Below are 14042 nucleotides of genomic sequence, written 5' to 3' on the forward strand. Positions count from 1 at the left end.
AGAGAGAGAGAGAGAGAGAGAGAGAGAGAGAGAGAGAGAGAGAGAGAGAGAGAGAAAAGCAACGTGCGCTCGCATGGCCTAACAACACAGAAGTTTTTTAATGTGTGCCACTGAAATGAAGATTGCAACATTTTTCTTCGATTCGCTCCTACTATTTGCCGTTTGGAAGCTTTGTTATTGGGTTTTACTTTATGTTTGCCCGTGTGCTTCGCTTCTTTTTTATTATTGTTTTACGCTGAGTGTCGTAATCGACATAAATGGAATGCGAAATGCAACCATTCAACGAAATCTAGTTAAATTGTTGTTAATGTAATGATGTCAGATGATGAAGCTAAGAAAGTTGGTCAATCACTTAATTCTGTTTGAGGCTGCATTTTGGTTTGTTCTTCTTTTTCCTCTCCTCTCAATCTAACATCAATGGATCATCTATGGAGCGGTCAATAGAGCTGTTTTTTTCTTCTGTGGCGGTTTCATGTTTCGATTGGAAACAATTCAATTGGAAAAATAAATTATTAGAATTGATTCTTTCGAACGAAATGCGCACAAGATTCAATGTCGCAAGGTCCCAACGGTATTAAAATCGCTATGGAATTAAGCTTCTTTTCAAAGCGATCGCAATGCTTTTTCTTTTCTTTTCAATTTCATTGTGTTTGTGTGTTCGCGCAAAAATTCGGACACTCACCAATTGTCGGAGCGTTTGTGTGTCGGACTTTTGTTTTTGGAATTAGGCGATTTGACATGGTGTGACTGTCACGATAATCTAGCGAACTATTGAAATGGATAATTCAAGTTAAAAAAAATAATGAGCTTAAAACAAAACGTCGATACTCTTAACCAGGCGAGAAGGAAAAAAAGCTGAATGTGAAACCGGCAGCTCAAGCAAAGAAATATGAAATGAAAATCACTTTACAATATTTGCTGCAGGCGACTTAACGAGAGAGAGAGAGAGAGAAAATGTAATCTATGCATAGAATAGTGTATTTGTACAAGGAAATTTCGATATATATTTTTTGTTTGCGTTTTTGCTGATGCACAATTCAATTTCCGCAACATTCTGTTTCAACAAAGAATGATTTTTCCTTTCCGAAACGTTAAGCATCAACAAATAAAAACGATAAAAAAATGATTTACGGAATGACTTAGCATTTCCATGCCGCTATTCGCGTGGTCTGTCTCATCGATGCTTTACAGTGTACACTGAGAAATTACCTTCTCAAGAACTTGAAACATCGGTGTTACAAAATGTAAATAGACAGATATTCTGAAGCTGTTTCGTAATTTCTGTTGGTTTCTCTTTTTTTCCCTGTTTGTTGTTGTTTTCGTGTGTCGGTTCGATGATCTATGGATGAGAAAATTGCACTGTTTTTTCTCTCTTCTTTTTCTTCTCTCTGTTGTGGCTCTGCTGCCTTCGTGCCAATGCGATTTTCTATACGTTATGCACGACGTGCTTGTTGCAGTCGGAAGATGCTTGTTTGTTTCTCTTTCTGGCTTAATTGAAAGGCGTTCGGTGATTACGATAACCTTTCAAGCATCATCTTAATTAACAGGCGTTAAATTTTGCAATTTATGTCTACTTTTCCGTGCGCAAACACGCGCGCACGTCATTCACATTGTGATAATATTTCTTTATCATAATTCTTGCACGCGACCTACCCAAACCATAGTATAGACCATAAATTATGCCAATTTTGTGCTTACAAACCGACACTTTATGCTACCAAAATATCTTCTATGTGGTGTTAAATTAACGACATGATTAATTCCGAAAACGGCAAGAAAATTCAAATGTAGCTCGTAAATAAGATTTGATGGTGGAACCATCGTCTAATCAAGCTCAACACCGTAGAGCTAATTAATGTGTTGATTGATTGTAATTTTTAAAATTCGGTTTCGTTAGATTCCATAAAAATGTGAGCTATTCCTCAAAATGTGAATTGACCTTTTGGCATTTCATAATTGCATTGTTTTTCCGCTATTCGAAAGAAAAAATTGTTTTTTTTTCTTATCACAGCACACACACACACAGTGAAGTGTTAAGATTTTCCGCTTTTTGCCCATTAAACGTTTTTTTTTCTTCTTCTTCGTCGCTACTTTAAGTTGTTTAGCTGTCAGTTTGATGAGATCCAAAAATAGGCAAGCTAGTGAAGTATTTTACAACAATTTCTTTATTTTTGCTACAAAATCACAAAAATGGAACCCGAAAAAGTGGGTTCTTGCTATTGCTCAATCCGTTTCCAATTCATAAGTGAGATACATCAGTCGTTGGTATCTTCATGTGCACCGAAATGCACGCGATGATTGTTCCATCGGGGCAAAACACGTGCATGCACGAATATGTAGCATTCCATAAGACAGTCTCTATATGGTTTCATGTTCAATTGTTTCTAATCTGAATTGTTTATGGCTTTTGCATTGGGAATGACGCAGTGAAATGGATATTGGGAACAATTTCAATGCAGACTATTTTTCGAACACGATGTAAACATGTAAACATGATGTGAAAAGAGAGAGAGAGGTAGAGAAACACATTATACAGTAAATTGCTAAAGATTATCACATATATAAATTCATTGAAATGTAGAGAGAGAAAAAATGAGATTATCTTGTTTTCGGGAATGAATAAAAAGAAAAGCGAAGGATATTTATGAAGCGAAACAAAGCAAAAAGCTAATGCACCGAATAGCACTAGAGAAACAAAACCGAAAAATATGAACAATAGCAGCGTACGGTGTTGGCACATTTAATAGGGAACGAGCGGCAGAAGCTAAAATGATCGATGCAAATGAAAATGAAGCAATTTGATTGGTGTCAAATTACGAAATTATTAATATCCACCACGTGGACACGTGTTCGATTGGGAATCAAAAATGTCTTGAGACAAACGAATCTCAAGACATTTTTCTGTGGATGAGTCAAAGCTGTCGAATCGTGTTTGCTTCGTTTATTTTTATTTTCTCTTGTGTGTATGTCGGTTTTGTTCAAGAGAATGGGTTTCACTGCTCCGAAATTCAATGGTTTTTTTTTCCTTCTTGCGCTAACCGTAATCATCCATTCAACAATTCGTTTGTATTTAGATTCATTGTGTTTTTTTTTCTTTGCTCGTTTTCATTTATTATAACTCGCAGCCATTGAACGGTGTGTGTATGTGAACGACTGAATGTCGAGTGAAATAGATTTAATGGTCAAAATTGGATACGGATCTGACCGAAGCCGAAGGAAAGTGAGACGAAGACGCTAAATTGTTCAATTTATATTCCATTTTTCGTGTGTTTGTCTGTGCATCAACAACGAAGTATCGTCGATCATTTATACCTCATTCAAACTGTAGATGCCGATTTTGCTAACCGTATAAACGAGCCGTCTTTAAATTAAATTGTTTTGGATACCTTGGGGGTTCTCATCAATTGTCGCCTCAATCGATGATGAATTACAACCTTTAAATTGGCCATAATGCTGGTGCTAACGAAAATTGGCTAAGAATGCAACAATACATCGCATTTTTTCACGTTCATCAGTTATGGCATGGCATCACAAGAATTCGGTTGATCTGGTGCATGGCGCATTGTTAGAACCATCTCTCGACAACGAATAAAAAAACAACAACCTAATGCGGTCGCGTCGTGCGCTGTTTTAATAGATGTATCAATGAATATTTTATAAATAATTAAACAATATAATTTACATTTACAGCATATTGTGGTGATCGGCTGTAAATCTGTTAGCGCGAATTGACTGGGGTGCAAACTTAGAGCGAGCAAGACAGCAACGTTTGCAAAATCATGGCGCGATTATGGGGCAAAGAAAGAGCAAAAAAGCCACGGAACGGCAATTAACATAAACAACAATCAAAGCACAGCAATCAAAATAAACCTCTCTAAATGGCAACGTAACGCCGAATTACCGCACGTATTGTATTGATTGCTGGATTAAATAACAACAAGCGCAAATACCAAACACATCTACCGGTACTTTGGCGATGCGATACAAGATGATGATGCTGCTGCTGCTATTGTTGCTGCCTGTATTTTTCGCCTTGCATGACTTACATCCGTACTCATCCGCCAAACAACACACCGATCATCTACCTAAACACTGTTCTCTACACGAAGACACGACAAATCGACAGAGGAAAACAAAATAACTAATTAAACTATTGATGAGCAAATGGAAGAAAAAAATCCTATCAAATTTTTTCGATTTGAATTAAATTAATTTTTTTTTCTGTATTAAACGGAATATTGTGACTAGTTTCTGCTTCAACCGTTTTTCCTCTGCTTCAACCGCAAAATATTTCGAGAACAATCGGTGAAACAGCCGCGATACGAATGACCTTTAAGAATTTTTCTTAAATATATGTAAACCAGGTTGATCCGTGTGGCCAAACTGTGGGAAAAATGCGCGCCATCACACTCGCTGTGATATTCATTCATATATCAATCGTGTATGTCAGCACTTGTGCCTTCACTTTACGAAATCTCGAATGCAAATGCAAAAAATAATGTGTGTTCGAATGAGTGTATGTGTGTGTAAGTACTTACCAAAATAAAATAGAATTAAATACCCGAATGGTTTCATCGCCGAACGCATATGCTTCCACATCTGAAACCAGAAGAAAAATATTAGAAAAAACATGTACCTATGCAGTTTATAGTGGTATATTAATTCGAAGAAAAGATGTAAATGATTGAGTGGCCACTCACGGAATCAAAATAAATGAGTTTAGAATGGTTTGAGTCGTGAGAAAATCGCCAAAATCACGACGAAATCTATGAAATACTTCATCATGGTCAGTTGTTCAATTAACAGCAAAGTGGCTTCTTCAACCAACAACATCAAGATTCTTCACTCAAGTGAATCATTATTTTTGTTTATCAAATAGATTAGATTAAATCGAGAGAGAGAGAGAGAGAGAGAGAGAGAGAGAATTATTTATAATTTTCACACTTAAGACACTTAAGTTGCTACGATCATTACCAACCACAACAAAACATTAAGTGTTCAAAGTCTTTCCACAATGAACCTTCGTTTCCTTTTTATTATTATATTTCAGGCGTTGAAAATCCGTTGTACCATAGAATATAACCGGTTGGTTGTGCATTGAAAAGATTGATTATTGTTAATGCGTTAAACTACGCTGATGCTGCCGCCAGTAAGAACGCTGGCAAAATTCTCACGGAAAAGGTCACCGATCATTTTAATCTAATCAAAATTATGTTTCGCAAGTGAATAATTCATAAATAACAGCGTTTTTAATGGAATTATTAATAAATTTTATATGCGCCATTCATTCATTACATTCTATTGCACGGTTTCGCTTCGATACGTATTGTTATTGTTTTCAGCCCGTGCATTTATCTGCATAAATTAATATTCGCATGTTCTTATGAAAGCGTTTAATTTACATGAGATTCACTTAAGTGATTCCAGTGAATTGAGGAGTTTTTTTTGTCTTCACTTCGTTATTATTGGTATGGTTTGGGCAACGCCATTGGAGGTATTCAATTAAATTGTCAGTGACTGGGAAGTGACATTGCACTGACTACAAGATATAAAATGACATTAAAAACGATGTGTTAACCGTCTTATTTGCATAGCTTATTGTTGCTGCTGGTGCCACTGCCATCAATTCTTATGGCTTCTTCACAATTAAGTCATAAGCTATGGGATTGGCTTGTTAACATTTTTTTTTTCATCTGTGCACTGTAAGTGGATTTACCAAATTATCCAGCACTTTTGTCAAATGACTAGTCAATTAGTCATCAACAGTTGAAGAAGAGACGATTTTAACGATGCGGTTTAATGAAGAACTTAAAATATTTTTTTTCGATGTTTCTCAGTTTTGCGGAAGACCAGCTCATTCTTGTATCCAATTGGAAGAGTGAGTTGCATAACTGATATGGTCGTTAATCACCGAGTTTATATATCTGTAATTTTTTAAGTGCGATTTTTATTTATATATTTTTTTCTGTATGTGATATGGCTGGTTGTTCGTGCCGAAATGTCAGAGGCTGTTCCTTAACCAAATTGTCTGTCGCACTCAGTAGTGGGATTTGGCATTAAAGATGCTTTCGTAACTTGTCTCCAAAAACAAAATTCAGCAATAACAACGAATTTCACTTTCTTCCTTGCCCAAAAAGAAAAGATGTGTTATTGTGCTCGAAGACGAATCATGTTCATTCATTTACACCCCGATGATATAATGGAAAAAAATCTCGTGTTTATCCGTTGTTTCTTGATTTCACGCTCTTATCGTTTTTTATGTGCATTCTATCATTTGCCTATTATTTAGTGTATTTGCGTCTTGTGGCGAGTGAACGGTATTGTCGTGGTTTTTACCGCGCAAATTTTTTTCTTCTTCGTTCATTCCGATGTAATATGAGCAAAATTAGGCGTGAAATTGTTTGTACAAAAGTGTGGTTGAGAAGGTGAAGAGAAATTTGAGAAACTGTAAAAACAAATTATCTTTCTTTGTGCCTACACAAATTTGGTGTGTAACTGTGTGTTGTTTGAGTGATCGCGAGCGCACAAAGAGCAAAAGAGATCGTGTTATATTGATTAAACGAGAGTCGGAATGATGAAGCATTTCGGAAGGTTAACAAAATATGATCACTTTTACTCAATATTATTGTTTTGTATGAGATCACTTTGAGTCTCGTATTATTCAAGTAATTCATAGGCCACTCATTTTTTGTTGTTGTCAGAACGTTGTTAAACCAATTGTGGAAGTCGTAGAAAATGGTTGTTCCATCGATTGTTTTGATCCGAAGTTATTTCTGAAGCATCATCATCATCAACCACAACAACCATGAATGAAACTCACTTGGGAGCCCAAAATAGGATCTAATTAGATGAAATGAAGCTCCATCTTTATATTCAATGCAGGGGCTTTTGGAGTTTGTCTTATTAAATGTGTGTATCGAATAGCGCTCAAATCGCTGAACAATCATCAAAAATCATAGTTGCAAGAAGAGACAACAAACAATATTACATCTGCGTACGGTTTAACCCATAAAATCCATCACTAAACAAGATTGACGGAAAAACAGGCAAAACAAAAGCGGTATGAATAAATGCAAGCAGAAAAACCGCGCTCAACTTTACCAGCAAACACACATGCTTTGATTGAACTGTACAATTAAAATTCATTTGTAATTTACAAATCTACGTCATTGTGTTGTTTGTTTCGCTGCGCACTCAGTCTCTCCGATGGCTGTGGCAACCACACACAGAGAACGGTACGAAGCGCGCCAATGTAATGCCCGTTTTTTTTATTTACCATGCATGAGATTCTTGTGAAAAACGTTTCGCTGCCTCGTTCGTTCGTTCGTTCAGTCGTGTGTGTTTGTGTTTTTTTTTTCTTCTGCTTTTTTTTCTCTTCTTTTATCGATTGTTTGCAAATCACATTGCGAATACAAATATGATCATTGTTTATTCGTTTTGTTACTTTTTCGGTTCACGCACACTCATTTTAATGTGCGGCGCTATACGCCACACAATGCATTCGAAATGCTGGCTTTGCCGCATCAATTTTTTTCGTTCACACAGATGCGAGAGAGGGACAGAGAGAATAAGAAATGAAACATCACGATCTCAAAATTTTGAAACATCATATGGTTTCATATCAAAAAAATTTGAATTTTCGAACAAACAATTACAACCTCTTTCAAGTTTTGTTTTGCTTATGCTTTTTTCGAGTGAATCGCGATCTTATTTTTGCGTGAAATCATCATGCTCGAAAATTGATATATTCTTGGGGCGCACATATAAATTATTATTGTTGCATAATAATTTGTATTTGATATCAAGTGTCAGCGTTGATTTGCGCTTGATTGAAATCGAAAGGCGAGATAAGAGGTGAATCAATCTGTTTTTGTTGTGCAAACAATCAAACTTTTCGGAGCATGATTAACGCATTTGTTTCACTATTGTCGATTTTTATCGCGGCCGATGAGTTCTTTTTCCCTGTGGCGCACGATTTTTTCCGTCTTTTTTTTTCGTACAATTTCTGTTTTTGGTCGGGACGTTTACGCCCACATATTTACAAAGGTTACAAAGGTTGCATATCAAGTGACGACAACGTTAAATTGTAGTCTAAATTTATTAGCTGACAAAGATGTTGTAATCGCGTTTAAACAATGAGGTCATGCTGACCTCACCCATTGTGACTGGTGTGCTCCCGATCACACCAAGTGAAATTAATTCACGAGCCAGCTTTTGTTACCAAATCACGAAACCCTGGCAAATCTCAAAATGATGAGCCGTTTTTTTATATTTTTGTTTAATTGTTTGGCGATTGGCAATATTTCAATCATTCGGATTAGAATGCATTTTTGATCATGATCTCTCGTCGAATATGATGCAACAATAATCTGAAATTGAAATATATAGTTGCGTGGCCTGGGGAATTAGAAAAAAGGAAGCAGTTTAATTGATACCCAAATAACCGGCGAATTGATGCGATTTTAATAGCCCAATTCAGTGTAACGTTGAATTGAAGAAGGTTTTTCTGTCGAAGAAGCGCGAAAATGAAATGGTTTTGACGTTAATTTCATCCATTCTCATCTGCTCATATGGTATATATGATGATGATGTTTTTGACCTGAGCCGCAATTTTTTCTCCTTTTAATTTCTATCACGACAGCCAAATCTTAAATGCTAATGGCCAACGGATTCCAATATATGATCGCTTATGCAAGTATATTAAGGGCAAGGTTATGGTGGAGAGAAAAAGAAAGACAAAACGGGCATTCGACGAGAAAAGCGAATGAGACAGTCGCGCGACGATGACATCAACCTATAATTTTCATTACGGATGGCACTGTTCGACGTAAATACACTAATGAAATTACCTAACCAAGTCACGCAATCGGCTCCTTAATGCATTATTTCAACGGATTTCACAGCTATTGATCAAATAACTGTATATTATTTTTTATTTCCATGAACCATTTGGTGGCAAATGATCGTTTTGTTTGTTATTGGTGGTGTTGTTGGTGTGTGAAAAATGATTTTATTTGCTCATTTTGTTGAACTTCGATTGATTTATGGTGGTCATTTTTGACCATCGTCAGTATTTTTCTTTTCCAAACCGTCCTTAAATCGTTATTTCATCGCAAATTACGGTGACTTATTCCAATAAATCGATGGTAATGCTGAAGGTCATGGATACGGGACGCTGAACCAACTATCACAACGGTAAACATATACTTTGGCTGGCTGTCGATTTAATCACTTGATGGAAAGATTCGAGTGGGCTTCTCTTCAATGCGAATTCACGCAAATAACTGGTTATCAAGGAAATAAAAGCTTCGGTTCGTTAAATACAGAAATGGATTAATTACGCAGAAATGAAGCGTCTACTCGAAAGAGAGAGAGAGAGAGAGAGAAAGAGAGAGAGAGAGAGAGAGAGAGAGAGAAGAATGCGATGTAAAAATACCGCTCAACATTGAAGCTCGAAATATGCCAACATGTGAGCATTAAAATACTTTTTTCATTGCAACCAAACAATGGTACGCATCGGAAAACAATGTCGACAATTCGACGTCAACAGCTCTAAATCTACAATGATATATTGATCTGTTTCAAAAATAAATTTACCGAACTTGACCAGACCAGTTCAGTACTTATTTTTTTTTCTTAATTGGTGAAAATGGTGCGAATGTAAATGCGATATCATATATTAAAATGCACTTATCAACAGCACTTGAATTCGCAATGATGCGAAAAGTTCAAGGTAGAAACCATCCAGAGTCTACAGGTTTTCATCATCATTCGTTCAACAGATGTTCCCTTTGATACAATTTAATTCGCAAATTCCCGACAAAGATCAAGCGTTATATGACTTTTGTCTGTTTCGGATGCAGCACGCTGTCGGGATTGTTGAACACCTTGAAAGTCGATGCGGCGAAACAACTCTCAAATCGAGAGTTCATCTTTCATTTTGATCGCCCCAAGACGATGCTACAATTTTCTGCTCTAAATTCACAATCGACCGAAGGTTTATTGTTTTTTTTTTAAAGAGCACTTAATCGATCGGAAAGTGCTGGTATAATGTTACCGGGCCGGCTTACATTTCTTTCGTGTAACATATTTTAAATGATCTCAAGAACATCGCATCGAGACGACGTACGATCCTCAAAGTGAATGTGATTATTTTGTTAACGTGATCTTTAACAATACAAAAGAAGTGGGCAATCAAATCAACGAGCTCGATCCCAAGAGGCATACTCAAACTCAATGAAGTGCCTCCTCATTCAGAAAATGCTAGATCAATTTTAAGCACCACAAAACTACCTTATGTAAATTGAACAAAGGAAATGGTAACAGTTAATTTTTCGTCTTCTGTTGCTTTTACTTCAACATCTTCAGTCGAGTGCGATAATATTAATCACAATTGAAAAGGAGCCAATGTGTAATGAAAGCAAAAGTGAAAAACGAAAGTTGTGTGTCTATTCGGAGGTCCGATGATAAATTGGTTGGAAGTTATTACGGTTTCTAGTTGTTGTTCATTGGAAATCATCTCAAAAACACTATTACACTATCATCTCATCAATGAACAATCCATCGAAAATGGCAAAATAAGCGGTGGAGAGTGACTCAACAGTTATTTGATTAAAGCCAAAGAAATTTTGTTTGGAATCGTAATGAAAAGGCAGCCACTTATTAAGCATCGCACTGAAGTTTTTAATATGAGTGACTGACTGACTCACTCACTTCCGTATATGAAATTTTTTCTCTTTATTTTTCGCTGCTTTTTGTTTTGCCTCGACTTGATTTGAATTTGTGTTGTACACATGATGAAGATGATTTAATTGCAAAAGGCATTTTAACGCATTAAAAATGAACGGCGCAACACGAATAAAAACGATCATCAAAATCGCCCAAGACACGGGTGAAAATGGCTTGAATTTCGAGAGATCGCACCATAATAATGAAGTGCTTGCTATTCGTGGTTGAAACTACGCTCAAGTAGCAGATTGTGTTAATGACACAATTGCTCCCGAAAATTGGTCTAACCACAGATGGAATCCAGTCCAAAATTGACGTTACATATAAACATCGAAATTACCACAATATTTTGCCTCGAAAATCACAATTTAATTGGGTAAATTGAGCCGAAGCTAAACTTTATACGGAATTACCGCAAAACTGTGAATATGCTCAATTAAGCCATATTATTATTGTCTCTCGGTCTTTCCAGCTTCCCACAAAGCGCGATCTCCGCATTTTCGTTTTTATAAAGTGATAATAACACAAAAAGAACTATGTACGTATGTACGGTGGAAGCAGAGACAGAGAGAAAAAAACGCATCTTGAATATTCATAATCGGTCATTGTTGGCAACTGCATTTTTGTTTCGCATCGCAACGCTATCGTTGTGTCGTTTCAGTGTGATCGTTCACAAGATATGAATGCCGGGTTTCGTTGTACGCGATGGTTCATTTCATAGATGATAATTGTCGTTGTCGTCGTCATCATCGTCGGTGAAACACCTTTTTTATATAAGTTGAAACACACATTCAGCTGTACGGTGCTGAGAGCCAAAGTGATCAGCTGACTCAAGTCATAACGGAATCGAACCCGTGCGCACACGCTGACTAAGAATGAAAATTAATTAAAAACAAAATGAGTATTGTTCGCAATGCAATGAAGATAGATAGGAGAAAACAAAGAACGACGTCGACGGCATCAAAAAAGTTCACACAACGCTTACATATGGCATCGCACTACGCCTTACAGTTTACATATTTTAACGAAATTAAATAATGAAATGCGAATTGTGCGCGCGCACTGCTGTTTTGTAATTATGCAAAGAGACATTTTAGGTGCTTGAACACTCCACGCACAAAAATACACATACAGCACACTCGAACGCATTCTCCAGCTAGGATGCTTAATTTGTCATATCTTGTGCAAGTAACGAAGCCAACACAACGAAAAAAAATTGTAATTTTTTCATCGATTTTTCATTCAACGAACAAAAGAGCTTGGCTGCCGCTTTTTTGCGTTTGCCATTCATTTCGATGCAAATTTATTTCCACAACGTATTGAAAACAAAAAGAAATATAATGCGGCAAATCTCGTATGCATCGCACAGCACCCATGTCTTAAATGAAGCGCAAGCAAGCACATTTGTTTTCTGACAGCTTTTTTCGCCGTTTATACGTTTAAACAAGAAACTTATATTTGTTTTGTAATTTTTTGTGTGGTGATTGCTTGGTTTTATTTTTACAATTTTGCCGAGAATTGTCTGTAATTGATCATGACGTGTGTTGTGTGTGGTGTAGAAAGTGCGTGAAATAAGTTGTAAATTTAAGTTTTCGATTTCTCGGTAAATTCTGTGGTACATAATAATGCTTGAATGTCGTGTGTGTGTGTTTGTTATGGCGATTGGGGAATGTGGCACCTATGGTGCCGGAGGGTACATTGAAAATCCAATTATAAAAGACCCGGCTCCAATGTTGATGGATGCGTACACGCATAATGACTTCATTTCATTCCAATCTGATCCAATCAGAAAACGTCAAGGAATCACAAAAACATCTGATAACTTCTATTTGTATAGCACCCTATTGTTCTGCATCCCGTTGTTGTTATTGCGAGTCATTCTTTGTGCCTCTGAATCGCTGCAAAATTGAATTGCTTCACCGTTTTTTTGGAAGAAAAATGGATTTTTTTCCATTGAAAATCATCTTCTGTACAAAATCTGATCTGCTCATTCGATGGTAATTTATCTTGAGCATAACACAAGCCGTTTATGCTTTTTTTCGGCGATTCCCATGCACTGAATGTGAATAAGTGTTGATATTAATGAAGAAAAAAATAATATAAATAATCATATAATTTTACGTAAATCTGATGCGGTGTTGAAAGGCAAACTGTCCGAAAACATTCCATTCCGTTTGGATGGATTACATTGTTAGCCGTATTATTCATTTGGAGCAGATTTTGTCGAGTACGAGCATTGATTACCTTCATCTTGTTTTCATTGTTACGTTTTTGTTGTTTCGGTGACGACGGCGGTTGCGACCCTAATGACTCTCAAGCTGCACAACATGTGCGCGCGATCATGTTCACGACGGAAAAGCGAACAACGAACGACCGGACAATTGATAATTGAAAACAAAACATTTTAATTAGATCGCTTTTCGGTCGGTTCGTTGAACAAGAAATGAAACATTCAGCAAAAGAAAAAAATAACCCTCAATTACATAAAATTTCAGGCTTTTTAATTTATTGTATTTGATTGCGATCTGTTTTCCATCTATTCGCTGGAAAGCAGCTTCTCTCTTGCGCTCTCGTGGAGGAAAATTGAGAGAGATAATTTTTCAGCGAATGGGCCAGAGTCACCGCATTTTCTTGCAATTCGTCAAAATGTGTGTTTTCCTTTATTATTCCGTTTTGGAATTGCGAATTTGAGCTTGTTATCTTGTTGCATAAACAGCTATTTGTGTTGATAATTAATTCCAACGCCGAACACGTTGAATGGATAGCCGGGGCGAAACAAAGGCAGCAAATTCTTGCAAATTCGTTCTGCTCTTTCTTCAGTTATTTTTGATTTGTTTCGCATTTGGCGATAACATCAATTAATCCGTTGCTCGCTTAGGAATACGAATACACTTCGAGTAGGCATTTTGAAGAGAGAAAAAGTTGGGCTCAATCGTTCGGAAAATGAAGCAAAAAAGTGAAAATTGAGACAAAGAATATACACAGTTCGAAACGCTGTGTTCTCACTTTCATCATAAGCAAACGACGTTTTAATTATCGGCTCGATTTTAATGACTAACAACCGATTAGCGACGGTTAAAAAAAGTTAAATGCCTGATTGAATGGCCATTGTCTTTGGCGTTTGCTGCGATTCATCAATGTCGAGGCGGCGTCTATTCGAACGAAAACAAATTAATCGCAATTACTGTACATAAACATTGCCAGCCAATCACTTATTTCGGCGATTCGGCGCATTTTTCATTTCACTTCCAAATGAAAGAAGAAGAAAAAAAAACTCACACAAACTCATTTACTTGCACTTGGCTCATCGACAT

The 14042-nt window shown here is 36.6% G+C and overlaps 1 protein-coding gene across 5 annotated transcripts in view; it reads right to left on the minus strand.

Moving 5' to 3' along the window:
* The window catches only part of LOC129567062 (uncharacterized), a 35420-nt gene that overhangs the window by 14427 nt on the left and 6951 nt on the right, over window positions 1–14042 (minus strand). For all 5 annotated transcript variants that reach the window (XR_008687815.1, XM_055443620.1, XM_055443605.1 and 2 more), the window contains one exon: window positions 4539–4599. Coding sequence is in view for 4 of the 5 variants with exons in the window: in XM_055443620.1 (XP_055299595.1) it covers window positions 4539–4599 (61 nt within the window). In the remaining variant the exon portion in view is untranslated. The remainder of the gene's footprint in view (window positions 1–4538; window positions 4600–14042) is intronic.

This window comes from Sitodiplosis mosellana, unplaced genomic scaffold (assembly GCF_009176505.1).
Source record: "Sitodiplosis mosellana isolate CC-2019 unplaced genomic scaffold, AAFC_SMos_1.0 Smas_scaffold_1, whole genome shotgun sequence".
Taxonomy (NCBI): domain Eukaryota; kingdom Metazoa; phylum Arthropoda; class Insecta; order Diptera; family Cecidomyiidae; genus Sitodiplosis; species Sitodiplosis mosellana.